The 19,085-nt window shown below is 42.0% G+C and overlaps 1 protein-coding gene across 7 annotated transcripts in view; it reads right to left on the reverse strand.

Moving 5' to 3' along the window:
* palld (palladin, cytoskeletal associated protein) overlaps positions 1 to 19,085 on the reverse strand; it is a 59,523-nt gene that overhangs the window by 33,294 nt on the left and 7,144 nt on the right. For 5 of the 7 annotated variants that reach the window (XM_071486842.1, XM_071486845.1, XM_071486841.1 and 2 more), the window contains exons 3-4: positions 649 to 824; positions 139 to 205 (exon numbers count right to left, since the gene is read on the reverse strand). In XM_071486842.1, the coding sequence (XP_071342943.1) occupies positions 139 to 205; positions 649 to 824 (243 nt within the window). Of the gene's footprint in view, positions 1 to 138; positions 206 to 648; positions 825 to 8,264; positions 8,393 to 19,085 lie in introns of those variants that run through there. The other 2 variants (XM_071486847.1, XM_071486846.1) reach the window with 2 other exon arrangements.

Raw genomic sequence — 19,085 nt, forward strand, 5'->3', positions numbered from 1 at the left:
TCTTATGGGGCCTTTTAAGGGCTTAGTTAAATAGCAGGCAGCAGACCTGATTAGCCGCTGTAGGGCTCAGTTAACCTGTTCAGGGGTTCAGGGTTCATTGGATCACGGGGTCACAAGAAGTCATGCAGAAACACATACTGAGGCATGGTTCCTGATCTAGATTTTGATGCTGCTCCTTCTCCGTCTGAGTCTGATGATGAAGCTCCTACAATGGAACGTAAATAGAAGGTTATTTGATGGTTGTTCCTCTATGATGCAGGACGTTTTTTTAACAGTAAAAATAATAACAATTAACAAATTCAAAGGATGTTTGTTTCGCAGTTTTTAAATGTCCTAAATGTCCAAACCAAAATTATGATCATATTAGTCATAAGTCATTAGTCCTGTACAAAAAGGACGTTTCTTCTTGTCCTTTCAGCAATCCAGTCTCATCCACTAACATTGAAAGCTCAGTAGTGTGAGAAGAATTGTTTCGTGCCATAAAGCAATTTTCCCTTTCTGCTGTAAACCGCACTAGACTAGACATCATGGAAGCCCGCATAAAGAAAAGCTAAGATTCAGGGGTCAGTAGAGTTGAGGCTTCTCATTACTATAGATCTCCCAAAGTAAATATTTCCCTGTGTGAAAATCATACATTTCATCACTGACCTTCGATGTAAACCTCAGCAGAAGTATTGTCTGCTCCAAGACTGTTGGACGCCACGCAGGTGTAACGTCCCGTATCGTCCTCGAAGGCCTCAGCGATCACCAGCGTGTGCAGGTCACCATCCCTCCAGATCTGTATGTCAGGAGAGTTGTGCAGCTCACGGCCTTCACAGAACCACCTGGTGGAGGAGGTGACACACACCTGTGGTTACTTCAACATGCTGTTGCCAATCAGAACCACTGCTTTGCATTAGTGAAATAAGCCTCACAGTAAACACTTGAAAACATCAAACAAGAATTGGATTGATGCACCAAGCTTTAAGGATTTAAAGCTTGTCCTTTAAGGACACCTAGATCATCTTTGTCTACCCTGTAGATCAGGGGTCTCCAACAGGTGGCTCAAGAGCTACCAGTGGTTCACCCAAATGTTCAGAGAATACAGTCTGTAGAAACCGTGGATGCATAGTGCAAAATTTAACTTCACTTAGTGAATCTACTCCAAATGAGTTACTGTCAGGTTTGTTTAGATCAGATGTGTCTTAGGCGACATGCAGTGATAACAACTCTTCTGGATAACACAACAGAAATAAACTAAACTTTTACAACAAACAGCATTTACAAAAAAATGTATGGATACAGTGAGTTAAGCTGTGGGCTTCAACTTGAGCCCCATTTTTTTTAGCCCATGTTTGTTTACATTTTGGAAAATGAAATGTACTGAATTAACTATTTTAAGTTCCTGTTGGTTATGTACCATTGGATGAACTGACAACTATCAATGACTGAGGAGCTTCTTCTTCTCTGATTTCTAAGCAGATTCATGGAGGTTTATTTGCAGTGGTGTTATCAGGTCTGTGTGTTCAGGTTTGACTGAATCATGACTCATATTCATTAATAAAATGTTAAATGATCTTACTGATTTAATTTGGAGATCAGTTTGAGTGATTTGATATGATATGTGAATAAATGTAACCAGTAATATAAGACATGAGGAGCTCTCAGCCTCTTTTATTTTGTCAAAGAAGCTCTCAGGGTAAAAAAGGTTGGATCTAGTGCATGTTGGCACGGCTGTGGGTTAAATGCTAATCTCAATGTTGACGAGAATGATGTTCAGAAGTTATAATGTTTATCATGTTCAGTATCTCAGCTTTGCGTGTTAGCATGCTAACATTTGCTAAGTAAGATTTAACAAAAAGTACAGCTGAGGATGATGGGAGTGTCATTAGTTTTGCAGGTATTTAGTCACAAACCAATTTGATCACAACCCATCAAATAGTTTATATAATAGGCCATGAAGGTCTGTACAAACTTTTATGGTAATCCATCCAATATTAAATTTATTTCACTTCTTGCCATAAGAAATTGCAGTAAAGGAAAATCCAATAAAGAAAGACCACATGCAGTAGGAATCATGAGTCATGACTTTTATTCACCATTTCAATAAAATCTTATCTGACAAGCAAAAGCCATCACTCTTCTTAAGAAATACTTGAACTTAAATATACCTTTGCCAAATATGATGGAGGCCTGCCAGTCTAACTCACTTCACTAACTGCTCATTCACACACACACTCACACACCCTCTGGGCACGTCTGACTTTCCATATCTGCCAAGCATCAGCCGTTCTGAGGCACTGACGAGACGGTTACGGGAAGCAGATACACCCTTTCCCTCCCTCCAGTCAGACTCCTGTGTGTGTGCTAACAAAGCCAGTGTGAGCAGACCCCGGGGAGGTGGTCTTTGTTCCCTCATCTGGGACCCAGGAGGGGTGAGAGAGTCTACAACAGCCAGCGTGGTCCGTCTCATCTCTCTTCAGAGAGTTATGATTAAAGCAGGACCCCACCCTGCCCCCACCTTCCCCACCCCCACCAGCACATCAAATACAGGATCACACAGGGTTCACTTCACACATCTCCTACAAACACACACATAAGTGGCTTCAACTGTCAGGATTTGAAGAATATTGCTTTTATTGCGTCATGACGTATCAACACAAGATATCCACACTCCACTGACACACTCAGCACCTTATTCAAAGAAAGGCCATAAATGTCCTGTTGACTTCTCGACCTCTGCTCTGACTGACAGGAGGAGGGCCAGGAATTCCCAAAATGCTGGAAGAACGGCTGTTGAGGACATGCAGCGATCTTGGAGAGCTTTCCCGACATCCTGCTGCATGGCCATTACTCGATTTTACGCACTCTGGAGCGTCAGTCAAACAGCGGGCCAGCTCCCGTTCCAGAAAGCAATCCATCAGCCAAACTATTCAGACAACACTTCATACTAGAGGGTTTACACCTGACAGAGTGGGTGTGAGAGCAGCAGAGAAAGTGAACGAATGAATGGCAAAGTACAGGAAGAGGAGGTGGGTGAGTGTGAGTCAGGCTGGGTCAGACAGGAAAAATTAAACGCTCCGCCATTACTGAGACGGATCACACTGAGCAATTCATCAGCAGCAGTGACAGGTGGAGAAGTGCAGAGCCTCCACCCTGAACAATAGACTTCTGAGGACAGATCCTCTGTCTTATCGCTCGATGAAGTGAAACAGAAGAAACTCGGCTGCATCCAGACGCCAGCGTGTTAAATGATAGGAAATAGAACGCGACATGAGACTAATGAAGAGCTGTTTGTGGCACGAGCGGGGAGACGTTTTCCAGTGGTGTGTTAGCCCTCGAGGCGATGGAGGCCAGGACTCATCTGCCACGCTCCAGACAACGCTGGCAGCTGTCTGAGCATCAAACATATGATCCAGACAGAGAAAGGCTGGGACAACACAGGGATCCTGTGTGACTTGACTTTGTTATACGACACAGGCCGAATCCTTTGATATAAACCTGACAGAGAGTAAAAAAAATTGATTGTTTGAGCAAACCAATATGTCTGTGTGGTTTTGAAATCCATTTTTCCAGATTATAACCAGGCGGAGAGAGGGGAAAACAACTCGTTTGGGTGACTGCCACGTCTGCAGTGGATTTGCTTGGGAAACTCAGGTTTCTTTTGTTGGTTAAACCTCACTACTTTCTTTCACTGAATAAATCAAAACGGTTCACTATGGACTTTGCAGCCATATGCTCTCAGTTTGATGCAGACCGCACAATACAAATCAGTTTCAATATCGGAAAATCATTTGGACATTTGGACAGAGTGTTTGTTAAATTAAACGCACAGGAAAGGTTTAATGTAACACATGACATCATTAAACTAATGACTATGTGTTCCTTGATGTTAAGGCTGTTGGTGCATACTGGGTGCTTTGTGTATGTATGTGTAACTGCAGTGAACAGAGGCCAGCAAACAGCAGGGGGATATGTTTTCCACAGGGTGGCCTGAATCTGTCCAGATCTGAAGAGAAGCATTCCCATGCAGCAACACATGTGAAGTAAAATGCAAAAACTTAACTTTAGCATTTATCAGTGTTCTTACAAGTTTTTTTTCCTTTAGTAAATGTCTTCAGTAGTTTTCCATTCTGTGTTTGGCACAAAGGCCTACCAGCTCCTCTTGCTGAATTTAAAACACAGACCATCTGCTCAGTAGGAGGAAAGGAATGGAAATGTAAATTTGTTTGGGCACAATTTGACAAAACACAGAGCAGGGCACAAGACTCATCAGCTCCTGCTCCTCCGTGCATGAATGAGGAAGCACAAACCTTTTCCAACAAGCACAACAATAAAAACCCCTTATTAATCAACCTTAATGATCTACCATTACACATAATTACTGAGTAAACTCATTTAGAGACAGACGGTAATGTTTATTTAATCCCCTCTCTGTTTCTCTGGAATGTGCTGAACACTGAACAGCATGGAGGGTTTCCTCCAGTGGGGACTTTGTTGAGTCACTTACAGTCCAGGAGGCACAGAAGGAATTCAGCCATCAATAGGCTCATTTGCAGGGGAAGCAGGGCGTGTTGGAAAAGCAGTTGCTTGCTGTTCTGAGGGAACTGGGTGAAGGTAAAAATTTCTTGGCAGACTGTAGCTTTACCACCCATTTCCTCTCAACACAATACATTATAAAACACAACTATTCAGAACGTGCATACCAAATAGCTGAAAGTCAAAAGGCTTCATGAGTAACGCCTCACATCTTCATTCATCTCCCACCCTGAGGCCAAGATGGTGACTAAACATCCCACCTCCACCACCACCACCAACCAGCCTGTCAGCAGCTCTCTGAAGGAAAATAGCATGTGAGAAGGCAATTATACACATCTCACTTAAGACAATTGAGGCCAGATGACGCTTGGGTTATCAACAGGAGGATGATCTCTGTTTAATGGTGTTCTCTACGCTAACCTATTCAGAAGAAGAGAGCGCTCCACAGGGCAGGCCAAACCAGAGTCTGCTGCCCTGGCCTCCATGGTCTGTGCTGAGGGCCCTGCTCTCCTCGTCTGACCCTGTTGTTATTTGCTGCTGTTGATGGAAAATTTTATGAAGCTAGGCTCAGTTTCACCACAAACCCAAACGAGTGGAAGCCAGAGCGCAGAGGGAAGAGAAAAAGTAAGAAGGAGGGCTCAAATCACAAAAATGACCTTGACAGGATGTAGGAGTGACAAGCTTGCAAAACCACACCCACAAGTCAATCAACAATTACTATATAAGACATGGGGAGACTCGATGTATACTGCCACAGACTTGTTTGTCTTTGATTTTACTCCAAAGTTTGCTCTGTGTTCAGTTTCGAGCCACAGAAGTCAACCAAAGTGCAACTGGACAAGAAGAGCGGCATAAAGGCTGTCTTTATCCCTAATTACAAACTACAATAGAGGTCAAGTGCAACTGCCCAAACACAGCGAGCCATGTTGGTTTTATTATCCACAACAGAGAAATCTCCTAATTCACGCAAACACAAAGATGGAAAGCAGACTGGGTTTCCTCCTTCCCACGGACTGACTGAAACAATGACTGCAGCTCTAAAAGGCTCAGTGAAAGGTCTAAAAACACAACCTCACTAAAGCTGCAAAATATTTATCCCCACCACAGCCCTCCTTATTACTGTAATTTTCCATAATACCACATAATGCATCATTTACCTGCCCTTAAGGTATGCAGTGGTACAAATATTGCTACCATTCAATGTATAATTTACCTGCCCAACAAAATATTCCCATAATTAAACTGGGAGCAGCTCAACAAGCCAAGATTTAATGCAGATCCACTCAGTTTTCTGTCTTCTCAAACACATGAGCTCTCTTTAACAGAGACACACAAATTTCATCTGCTAACATTAAAGCTGCCATTGAAGCTGTATTGGGTCTTTTTTTTTTAGCCATGTTAGCAACCCATCAGCCTCAGCAGTCAGTTGTGTTTAGTGCTAAGTCACAAATGTTAGCCTGCTAACATGAAAACTACGATGGTGAACATTAAAGCTGCTTAACATCAACATGGTTGTCATTGTGAGGAGATTAGCATGCTTAAGTTAGCATTTAGCTCAAAGCACCGTTGCACCTAAGTACAGTGCATCATAGAGACGCTGGCATGGCTATAGACTATAGACTTAAACCAGAATGGAACATACGATACCTCCACCAAGGCCAAACAATCCTACACATCTTTGAGATTCAGAGTATGGATCTGCACCAAATTCATAGATCTCAACACCATACATATGTCTGACTTGTTATTATTTCCTAAGAAACTGATAAAAGTGTCCAAAAATGCCTATTAACTGTCTCCTAGGAAAGTGATAAAAAATCCTTGATCTGCCCCTTTAACCCAGCTGGGCCATGCCTCAACCCTCCACCAAGTTTAGTGCAAACCAGTTCAGTACTTTTTGCATAATCTTGCAGACAAACAAAAAACAGACAAAGGTAAAAACATAACCTCCTTAGCTGAGGTAATAGAAAAAGGCTCACAGTTCTACAGAGCATTTTAGCATCTTTCAGCTCCTTGTTTTGGTTTTGTGGCCAACAATTCTCACCGCACTCATTAGCATCTTTTCCAGGCGCGGCAGGCAGCTGTTTCACACAAATTTGCTCTGATAAATCCTCTGCAGGCTTACTCCAGCTGTCAGGCACCAAACAGCAGACAGCAACTAGCTGGTTACCATAGTGGCACATATAGCAAGGTAAAGACCCAGTTATATTTCTCACGAGTTGGTAAAAATCAAAACACATCAGAGAAAAGTGAGAAATTTACGTTGAATATGAATGTGTAAATATGTTTGTTAACTTGTTATCCATATCGAATGTATGAGAACATAATATGTGAGACATTTATGTGACATTCAGCTTGTTGTGAAAGAGGCCAAAATATGATAAGTGCAGCTTGAATCTCTCAGTGTAATTAGTAAGCTGTGGTTAAATCTTTTCAATCATCGTTTAATACTAACACAGTTTTAATGTTGGGAAAGTTTGTTGGTACATTGCTATTTTCAGCTCCCAGGGGCTAAATGATTTTAAATGATGCAATCTGCTAAGAATTATTTACAGCAGATGTACAAATCTTCTATTAAGTTGTTCAAGTGACTGACAAGGAAATATTAATAGCATCCCAGTGTGTTCTGCTACATGCCTAAAGTTCATGCAAACACAAATGTCTTGATTGAAGATGATGCACACAGGAATCTTGAGCTTAATAACGCAGCAGAAGCCATCTGATGATGGAGGCTTTTTAATCAGGGCACAGGATCACAGGTCAGAGATCACTGGAATATTCTGGACACCAGACAGCTGCAGATGACAGCCACAGCTCTGACCGGAAGCACTGAAGGATATTTTTCTCCAAGGAATTTTAACCAGGGGGGAGGGGAGGCAAGATTCTGGGACACTGTCCACTGATGCGTTACAGGAGAACAGACCTCAGTGTCGATGAGCCAAGATGGCAAATGGCTTCGACTGAATCATCGTGGGTATTAACATGAAATGTGAAATTCATACTGTGGTTAGAAACTACACCAAATAATGTATATACTAATACTGCAGGTGCAGTTATTACAGTTTAAAACAACAAATCCAACTGTATCTGTCAGAGGAGGAATGAATTGTTGAAGTGAATGAAGTGATGAGTGTGTGTGTGTGTGTGTGTGTGTGTGTGTGTGTGAGAGAGAGAGAGAGAGAGAGAGAGTCAGCCGAAATAGTGACAGACATGTGCAGCAGCTGAGCTACAAACTCACACACCTCGGCACTCACTGGGTTGCCCCATACAACGTGTTGCACATACACACACATACATACACATACACACATATTCACACACACACACACACACATTCACACATATTCAACTTCATTTCAGTGAGTCGAAATCAATAGATTTAAAAGAGGTGACACACAGGCTGGTTTCTCTTTTTGTTCATAAAGAACAATATAAGCTACTCATTCATTCATTCATTCAAATACAAATCACAAACAGTCTATCAGCTGTTGTTTCAGAGAGCAACACTGCATTTATCCCACATACAAAAAATGAAAGTTGTAAATGTTCTCATAAAAGACCTAAATCCTCTGCCAGGTTGAATGAGATTTAAACCACATGACTGCATGCTCACTCAGGGTGAGCGTCCCTGGAGTCTGATAATCTCCCTCAAAACAATAATGTGAACATAAGCTTGACTTTCACCTGAGTACACCAGAAAATTACATCACTAACTACAAACGATGGTTGTTCAGTCTGTAACTTACCTGGGCTGTCGTGCTGCTGCCACTTAGTTGAACCAAAGTCACTAATGATTTCCTTGATCTTAAGATGCACACAGAGCTTCGCCTCCTGACAGCATGACACACACTGAGCCACTGACACTCTCACACCAGGACAGCCACTCTGAGTCACACAGTCGGACTTACACACAATGCTCACCCTGAGCCCAGGGTGCAGAGGGAGGGAGCAGTCCAGAGCTGCCAAATTCCACATGAGACTCAAGAGCAGAAAAAATGCATTTAAGATGCGTTTAAAACACAAAAACTGTTGCATTCGTATAATTCCAGTGGTTGGTCAAATTGTCTCCATGTTTTCCCTTTACAACAAGGATGAATCCTACACACACAAGTCAAACTCACTGCAACTCTAACCTCCTCAAAGCTGGACACAGGTAAACTTCCTCTAGTGTGATACATTTTGTGGGCAGTAAACATCTAAACAAGCAGATTCGTGCTCATGTATTTCCTGTCTCCCGAACAAAAAAACAAACCTTGCTTTTTCTGCTCCTGCACAAGTTCAGGCCACAGTCTGCTGACCATCAACAGCACCGAAGCAAACCCTGGGCTCCGGCCAAATAACCCTGTCACCATGGAAACCTCAGCAGCCTGATCTGTGACTGTGGGACGGGGATATCGTGTAAATATAGGAAGACAGTGCTACAGAAAGAGAACTGCACTAACTACACTGGCCCTGAATTAATAAACCCACATACCAGGACTAAGTAGGCCTCCTGAAAGAAGTCCAGTTAGGCCTGAACAAAAATAACTTGCATAAGTCGGGATCTAAATAGACAACTCTGAGCTGCTGGCAACACCTGGCAAGAACAAGACAGATGGCTGTGGCTACTGTCTCTGGTCATGCTTTTTTACACACACACACACACACACACACACACACACACACACACACACACACACACACATACAAAATGTGACAATATAGTGATCCCAAACACACTAACTTGAAATTGACCATGGCCAGCAGATAGAAACCTGGTATTTGTGGTTAGTTGAGAGCGTTGAGAGAGTGTTGATGTGGAGAGTGTTGATGTGGAGTGAAAGGGTGTGGTGTGTTTTACTCTGTCAGTACTGACAGAAACCAGTGATATTTTGGTTGCTGTCAATGAGGATCCCAAGAGCCTACCACTGAGACGTGGATTATTTGTGGTGCCTGTTACTAGGAAGGTCTGTTCTCTGTGTCTGTGTGTGAGACTGTGGATGGACAGTAATGAAGTACATTTACTTGAGTACTATACTTAAGTGTATTTTTGTACTTGACTTGAGTATTTTCTTCTTTTTAAAAACTGACTTTTACTCTACATTTAAAAGACAAATACTGTCCTTTTGACTCCTCTAAATTTTGTTTACTCGTTACTTTGAAGCAGAGCTTTTAGTCAGAGGAACTTATTTTCCTTTATTTTGAAAAGGTGATGGGCCATGCACTGTATTCATCACAGAAGAAGAACCAATCACAGCCAGCTCCTCCACTGTCAGTCACTGCATGTTTGAAAAGCTCCGTCTGAACCTGTCAGTGTCCTAATGATGCTACGACAGATAAAGATGAAGCAGAAGATTCTTCACCAGAGACCACGACCTGATCTGAAGTTTGAGATTTTAAATATTTTCTGTTTACCACGACCAGACTTCATCACTGCCTACAAATATTTGCTGTCCTGGGCTGTTTCTGAGTTACAACAGTGCGCTGACATAATAAAATGTACTTTTAAATACTTCCATATTTTTAAAAGCAAGTACTCCAGTACTTTAACTCAAGTAAAGATCTAACTGAACAACCTTCACTTGTATTGAAGTAATATTTGACCAGGGGCATTTTTACCTTACCAGTAATGGAGCTGTGTACTTTGTCCAACTCTGGAGATTGTATGACATAAAAATCTGGGATGAGAGGCACACACTGCTAACGACGTCTGTCCCAGTGGCACACACTGTAATCATGTGGTTCTTTTATTCGAATTCTTCTGGTTTGTGAAAGAGCTCACTCCCATTTGTAGTGATAACAACATGAAAAGCACTGTACTTCCCCTAAGTGACTATAAAACATGGGCTAATAAGAGGAAAGGTTTTTACTGTCTCTGGATGTTCCTATTAATTACAGAGAGACTGACAGTGGCCATCTCAGACCCACTGCTTTGTCTGAGCGGCACCTTCCTCCAGAAAGAAGAGAACATCACAAAAAACATAAACAGAAAGGACTGATGGAGGCAGCTTTAAAATATGAGTCAACAAGAATGAAGGAATGTCTCCCATGGAGCGACACACTGGGTTTATTAACATGCAAACAGATGCAGACAGACGAATCAAAGCATTGACACACGCAAAATAATTTCTCACTGACACAAACAACCATTCATGCATATTTAATCAGACATCCACTTCCACATAATATTTCGAAAGGTCTCTCAAGGGTCAGTTGACATCACAAAAAAAAATGGGGGGATGTTGTCATCGCAACTTCTGTTTTTGCTCCAAGGAGACCAAAGGACACTAACAAAAACAAATATGTCTTCTCATGATGTCATACTGTGAGGATGATACATCCCCCAAACTGTCAAATAAATCCAGTGTGAAAACCAACAAAAGCAACATCCAGAAGATCCCAAAATTAAACATATCAGCCATATAAAACAAATGGGCCCACATATTTAAACAGCAACATGAAGCCTCCAGTAAGAGGAAGTGGACTGCTGGCCAAAAAAATCTTATTGGTGAACTGTTGCTGAGGTTACATTTGTTTTTTCTGTGTTTTTTCTTACTTGTTGTAAAACACATAGTGGGTACAAGTGACTTTAAAGGTCTCATATTGTAGAAAATGAGATGTCCATGTGTTTTCTTTTATTATAAAGCAGGTCTAGGTTCTATATTAATATTGTGAAAGTATCAAAGCCTCAGCCCACAGAGAAATGCACACAGCCTGTATTCAGAAACTGAGCCTTAAAACCAGCCATCAGGACCTCTGGAATTTTGTGATGTCACAACAAAGCAGTCACTGCTCTCAGCCACGCCCCAAGCCCCGTGTTTACCTGAAATCTGCTATATTTTTATTCAATCGCCCAGAAAACAGTCAGCCAATCAGAAGAGAGGCTCAGAGCCTCTCTTCTGATTGGCTGACTGACCTGTTGTTACTAGAGCTCCAGAGAGAAGCCTGAGAGGGGAGATCTAAAACTAAACTGAGATGGTTTTTGGTTCTTAAAACCACAAATATATCTTCTGATGGAGATCAACACTTCAGATAAAACACTGGAGAAGTTAAAATATGGGACCTTTAAAGTTTCTAAATTAGTTGCCTTCACCTCAGTTTAATCTACTGTACTGAAGGCTCTACTATAGGAGAAAATTGATTTTTGAGCTATAGGATGATGGCAGCAAGGATAAACCAGACTGAGCCTTCAAAAACTATTGGTAATGTTCCTAATTGTACATTATATGGATATCAACATTTCAAATAAAACACTGGAAAAGTCTAAAATGTAGGACCTTTAACTGTCTGGTGTCTTTTGACAATGGCGGAAATAGTTTTTGTTTTGTTTTTTTATTTAAAAGTGTCATTTGCGTAATCAAACCAGACTCCTAATTTGAACATCCAAGCTTCAGTAGCCTTTTACATACAGTGCATGGTCACACCTATGGGAGTGCTTTATGTCAGATCCTGTGCAGCAAATTTCATACATTCCCAAATTCTTCCATAACCACAATCATTGATCTTCCTGCCACTGAGTAATTACAGCCAGAGACAAACCACAAAACAGTCTGTGTCTGTTTTAGGTATGTATCACAACTTTCTGGGAACATCAATTAGATGGAGTTAATGCAATAGCTGAACCACACAGCAGATCTGTGGTCACATGTATGGCTGCGCTTTGAGTCACCTACTGCACAGCTATAGCTTTCAAATGGTAACAATTTTTCTTTGTCCTGTAGTTGGCATCTTGTTAACTGCACAGGCCAGGTGCAATTTTTGACTCAAGAAAGTCTTTATACAGAGGAAGCAGCATACCACTGGACATCTGTAGGCCCAGACAAATAAATGTACTGAGAAAAACAAATGTGCATGATCCCCCTTCCACCAGCCACCCACGACTTTGCCACAAACATGCAAACGCACAAACATACAAAAAACATCTGCTTCCACGAGAGCCAGACCACCTCTCCTGGTGTGTGAGTGGATAATGCAGCTCAGCATCAGTATCCTTGAATATTTTCACCTCTTCACACTTCAGCTCAGAGACAGGGATGTATGAGAGCAACACACTGACAAGACACCTCACAAACTGCACGCATATTAGTCAGCACTGAACAGCAACACCCTGTAATTCTGCTGTGCTGAAGTCTGAAAAAGACAAGAAATGACTGTAGAACTGCTGCCAACAAACTCCTTCCAGAGGAGATAAATAGCAGCAGAGGCAGCGGGCTGAGGCTGCTGTCAGGGACTGAACTCTGCGACCTCTCCTTCTCACTCTGAATTTGTGGACTCAGATCTGAGCTCTGATCAGACACATGTGTGCCAGATAGAGCACCGTCCTCTCGTCCTCCTCCGCTGTCCCTCATATGAAACCAAATCCTGCAGACCTTCCCTGATCTGTCTGATATCAGGAGCCTCTGCGCTGAGGTGAAAGGATGGAAAAGCAGGAATATTTTATTCAAGTGATATGCAAAAGACAAACAAGGAGAGACAGAGGGACAAAGACGCATATCTTGAGTTTCAAGTTCAGACAGTTTAACATTCACACAGTTGTTATCCTGTCACATGTACATGGGAAGGAAGACTTGAGCTTGTTTTTATGAGTCCCAGTTGACCTCTCATCTGCTCATAAAACAAGTATCCCTGCGCAGACTCTGATTTTCACACAGCCAAGCGCACAATATGTGTAAACACAATCTACAGTTTTAGGCACCAAGAGAGTCTGCTGCTATTTCTATCCAGACGAAAACACACAAGCACATACAACAGCGCACACTAAATTCCACCACTCCAATAATCTCAAAGATACAAAATTGAATTGGGCTCAACTTCAAACACAGCTCTTTGGCAGCCACACAGGAATCCAACGTCCAGGAAGGATAACAGCCTAAAATATCTCATCAAAAGGCAGATTACTGTAAACTGAATCTAATGGCCATGCCTTATCAAGCATGATGAATAGCAGAGCGTCATTTAACAGGTGAACAGAGGAATGTAACCCGGTGCTCACTGTTCACAGCCCAGCTGTGGACCAGACCCCAAGGCCCAGATGACTCAAAACTACAAACCTGAACTGAGTGCTGTAATACCTTGCCCACCCCTGAACTTGTTCAAGTGTGCCTGGCCAGTTTTCAGTGCACTACACTTGAATTAGTGACTTTATTTAGACTGTGTTTTGTGTGAAACTCAAGTAACGTGAGCTGTTGTGATCTGAAAGAGGTTCGTCTGAGCATTCATGTGCGACTGACAACGGAGGGCCTGATGGAGCAGGTTAATGGTCCTGGTAAGTGTGTGCATCAGGGGCAGATCTAGAAGTTGACAAGATCTGGGGCTAAACCCAGACCTGTAACACCCGTCTGCGGTTCACCCTTTATGAATAATGTTCTTATGTCCATCTTGTTATTAACCACACCAGGTTGCTAACGAACTGAATAAAACAAACGTTCTACTTCTTCTTTTCCTTTTCGGTAGGACCAGCACGCATGATGTCCGCTGGCGTAGTGCTGCCCCTCACTGTCAGGAGAGGTACTGCATAATGACGCACCGAAATGGCTCCACAGTCCTCACAGACGAGGCACTGTCCAGTCAGAGAGAATGACACAAAGTTTTCAAAGCAGGTAACTGCATGTGCTCTGTATGTATTTTAGCCTATATGATTTTGTCTTTGATGAAATGTTAAACAGGGCGCAATGATTTATTCATTTTATTTATTTATTTATTTATTCATTGATTGATTTTGAATAGATCCGGGGCTTTTGAGAAAACATTTGGGGCTGCAGCCCTAGAAGCCGCTCCCTAGTGATCCCCCTTCATGGTGTGCATGTTTACTGATGAGGTCAAACAGGCCTGCTGACAGTCGGAGCAGTGCGGAGGAGAGGCTTCAGTACAGAGTGAAGATTTATGGCGCGTCCTCTGCCCATCCCACTGTTGAACTTGTCTTGGATTACCATCCTCCTGCCGTGCATGACTGCTGCCTTTGTCCACACCAGACATGCTTCATATTAAATCTGGTATTCCACTTCTTCAACTGTCACAGATCCACTTATGTAACTCTCTACAAATCTAATTTCCCTCTACTCTTAATCTTATTCAACTCTTCCTCACCTGACTGCTTAGTTTTGTGATCATGTCTAGTACAGGCAGAATAAAAACATCCCTTCTTCTCCTGTGTCCAAATTACAATTGTGTTAAATTCTTTTAAACAAGGAAAAAAAAACCATGAGAAATCGTTTATCATAGAGAACAAGACTCACCCTCTAAGCACTAAATGAGATTTCAATGTGGTGCTGTCAGTGAGCCCAGAATCAGTTTGGCAAAGCTAACATTATTAGAGGTTTATTCTCTGGAGCAGCAGGTGTAAATATAACACACTTCACTGTGGTATGTACAAGATAATACTTCATTTCTGTCATATTCTGTAACCTTGAGAATAAAGACAGGTAATTAAGTTTTAATGTGAACCCTGTGTGGTGTTGCCTACTGAAGAATAACAGAAAGAAAAATAAAACACACACATCACAATTTAAGAAATGTGGCTGAAGCTGCCTAGCATACTGTAAGCCATGGTGGAAAGTGGATAAGAAGATTAGTGTGCATTTTGGGACTGTATGTGTTATGGGGTGGAGGTCGGGAGCCTGCTGGACTCCAAAGCTGGAAGAGGAACAGGAAAAAAGTCTCACTTCATCGGGTGAAACTTCACACTCTGTCTCCAGGCCAGCAGAGGGCCAGCGGAGGGCCAGGGGCCACCGCTGAGGCTTAGACCAGACAGCTCCATTCATCACAACTGCCATTAACGTACCACTGAGGAATACCACTGACGTGTGTCCATCTGACTGTTTTACTGCTGATGTCTCCATATGCATAGTCTGCAGTCGACTAGATTCAACAGTGATACAATAAAGCTGCTTTTGTCTATTTATGGTTCCATCACAAAATTCTTTGACAGCCTGCAGTGAACAAGGTCAGATGTACTCTTGAACACTTTGTACACGTATAACACACACAGTCAGTTATCAGCATTGTGAGAACCAAGTAATACATCAAACTGACTACCTCACATCAACTTGCAAAATCTCCATACAGTACATTCCCTCTTCTTAAATGTTTTCATGAGTCAGGAATGTTAAGTTTTTGTCAAATAGTCCCAATATAGCATTAATTTTGAGTATGAGCACAGCCCCACAGTCACTCCAGGCTCTCTCATTATTTGAAGCCTAAATATGAAATGACATCATGCCTGCAAAATTTACCAAAAAAAAAAAAAAAAAAAAAGCAGGTATAAAAATACCAGTGCTCTTTCCTTCCCCCTCCTCCTGCAGAGATCAAATGAGCCCATGAGGGAGACTTTAAAGTTATGGCCTCCCTGGAACAGGCCAAACAGTCAGCATTACAGTCAGGCTACATCATGAGTCAGCAGTGGGTCACCTGCTATGACCTCATGCCGAGTCTCCTTCACACAATGTAGGAGGAAGGGCTACTGTAACTCTTAGCTGGTATAGTGAGTACTCCTGCAACAACAGGCTGGTGTGCCAAACCCACATCTTTCCCTTATCTGTGTGTGAAAATGCAAGAAGTGAATGTAGAGCAACAACCAAAGAAAAAACTAAGTGAAACCAAAACCAGAACTAATGTCTAAGCTACAAACCTAACCCATAAGAAACATTTTTTTTTGTATTTCCTTAAAGGTCCCATATTTTACACTTCTCCTGTGTTTTATTTGAAGTGTTGATCTCCGTAAGAAGATATATTTGTGGTTTTAAGAGCCAAAAACCATCTCAGTGTAGTTTTACATCTCCTCTCTCAGGCTTCTCCCTGGAGCTCTATTTACACAAAGTCGAACAAAGTAAGATTTCAATGTTTTTTTGATTATAAAGCAGGTCTAGGTTCTATATTAATACTGTGAAAGTATCAAAGCCTCAGTCCACAGAGAAATGCACACAGTCTGTATTCAGAAACTGAGCCTTAAAACCAGCTGTTAGGACTTTGTGATGTCACAACAAAGCAGTCACTGCTCTCAGCAAGCCCCACCCACCTGGACCCACCATCCAACCTTGCAGAATCTGGATTCTCTTAGCGTTTACCTGAAATTTGCTAGATTTATATTGGATCACTCAGAAAACAGTCAGCCAATCAGAAGAGAGGCCCACATCCACTTTCTGTATCCTTAAGGCTCAGTTTCTGAATACAGGCTGTGTGCATTTCTCTGTGGACTGAGGCTTTGATACTTTCACCGTATTAATATAGAACCTAGACCTGCTTTATAATCAAAAAACACATGGACATCTACCTTTAGACTATGTGGAGCTTTAACATGAACATGTTTCACTGACATGAAGTGGTTATTCAGAACACTTAATATTTTTACACTTCACATATGTTGAATATAAATGCTTTGTTTCACCAAAAAACACATTTGGTGAAATGAAATGAAATAGCATTTGGAATAGAAAAAAACAAGACATAAGCCTGGATTACTTATTTGATTCTCTGCCCTGTTCACGGCCCTTGATGTGTGTCTGTCCACTAACCTGTCTAAATGTTGAAACATCTATCAGAAAACGCTAGAACTCAGATTATGAGGTATAAGTTACACATTCAGACGAGACACAATCACTATTCCACATAATAAAATCAGGACAACTGATTTTGTGACTGTAACTGATTTTTTTTTTCATTCATGATTTTGGTTGCTCATTTTTTTATGTTTTTATTCTTTTTCATCCAGACTTTTTTTTCACCCAAAACTGACATGTCATACAGTGTATCAGCACATTGTACTTAAACCAAGCTCAGAAACCAAAACAGTTAAATCAGCTTGGTAGCAATGATGACATTTTAGGGGATACCCCACACAGTATGTTAACCACGAGGAAAGAGTGCAAAGGCCAGGGTGCACCCCCCCCCCCCCCCCCCCCCCCCCCCAAAGGACTCCTCCTCCATTAGTCAAATATAACAAAGATGTGGAAAAGAACTTGAACATGAACAACGGGGAATTTTTTGCTTTCAAAAAATACCCTGTTGCCTCAGATCAGAGTGATTTGGCTCTCCTGGCTGTAGAGGGGTGAATTATTCCACAATTTGATCAAGTGGTTTGGTTTCCAGCACTGAGCCATGTCTGCCAGAGGGAGAAGACTTTTGCATCCCTGCATGTAGCAGGGAAATAAAATGGGACAGTGTAGGAAGCATGAAGACAGAGACAATCTGAAAAAATAGACACTTGGATTACATGTGTATGTGTAAGTCCTTTTATGTCTGTGTTCCTGCTGGTGCCTGTGATCCTGTTGGTCGTTGTTAGTTCAAATACAGTAGGACGTTTAAAGGTTTAATATGTAACTTTTCCGCATTAAAATGTCTATGTGTTGTATGTTGAGTTGTGTTCTTACATCGTCACAAATGTTTCCATTAATTCTCAAACCAGAGAAATCTGTGATTTTAATCATGGTAACACTCAGTTTCATTGGTTGCCTGTCCATGACGTCCCACACTCTTCGTGCACGTTCTGGTTGTCGGCCAGAGACTCAAATAGACTTTTATCCAGTTTTAAGTCACTGAAGATTATCAGTGAATCAATCGTTTTTAAAGTGAAACTGCTTTATTCTGTCTTTCTACTGGTTTTAATCCCCAGTCTGTTTATTGAGGAGAGGAGGGGGCCTCAGTGGATAATTCAGCTCCAGGTAAAAATCTCCTGAACAACACTGAAGGAATCCAAACCAGGAGAAGCTGAGAACAATGGTGGTGAAGACAACTCCCACACTTCCACGCTATTTCATGACGTCACCCAACGCCGTCTTTTGTTCTTAATTTGATTGAGCGACCCCTAGCGGCAGAAGTTACATACTGTGTGTTTAAATCTAAACGAGGACCATACTTTATATTTGACAACAAATCCCATCATCAGTGGGACGTCGTCTTTTCCTGATGTTGGGGCAGACTCTCATCTTCTTCTGTTTTGGGAAACGGTTGAAACCAAGAAGCCGTGGCTGCTCTCTAGCGTAACTGCCAATCTCTCTTCATTCAACTCCAAGTCAAATTATGAAATGCCCTGTTTGCACAGCAGGCAGCTAGGGTAATGACATGGAAGCGCATCAGACAAAATGCCTAAAATAGGCCACTGAGTCTGTCTGCTTTGCAATGCATTGAAACGGTGAGAAATCAGTCATCAGGCACCTGCAGTTTTGCACAACCAGACCTCACACCAGCAATTTTGTTTAGAAATGCTCTCTTTAACAACAAAACACACACACACACACACATACACACACACAACAGTTCCTACATGCCAGCAGCTAATCCTAACCTCAAACTAGCCCCTTAAAGAAGTAAAGAAAGTGAAAATGACCTCAGACTGAAAAAATGCACAAAGTGGTTCTCACAAGGATAGAGCGCACACCAGCGATGCATCAATATAAACAGAGCATTGCAAGAAACATTGTGTGTGAGGAGCATGAGGACCTGCTGAAGAATACCAGGCGCTCAGGACCATAAGACTCTCCGGCCGAGACAAATTGTGGCTGACCACAGAGGGCCGCGCCCAGCACCCAGCCGCAAGGAATGTCTCTTTCACTGGCCGTGCAAAATGCTGGCATCAACTCAGCGGCAGTTCATTA

This window comes from Trachinotus anak, unplaced genomic scaffold, assembly GCF_046630095.1.
Source record: "Trachinotus anak isolate AG129_WGS33_773 ecotype Australia unplaced genomic scaffold, CSIRO_AGI_Tana_v1 ptg000010l, whole genome shotgun sequence".
NCBI lineage: Eukaryota > Metazoa > Chordata > Actinopteri > Carangiformes > Carangidae > Trachinotus > Trachinotus anak.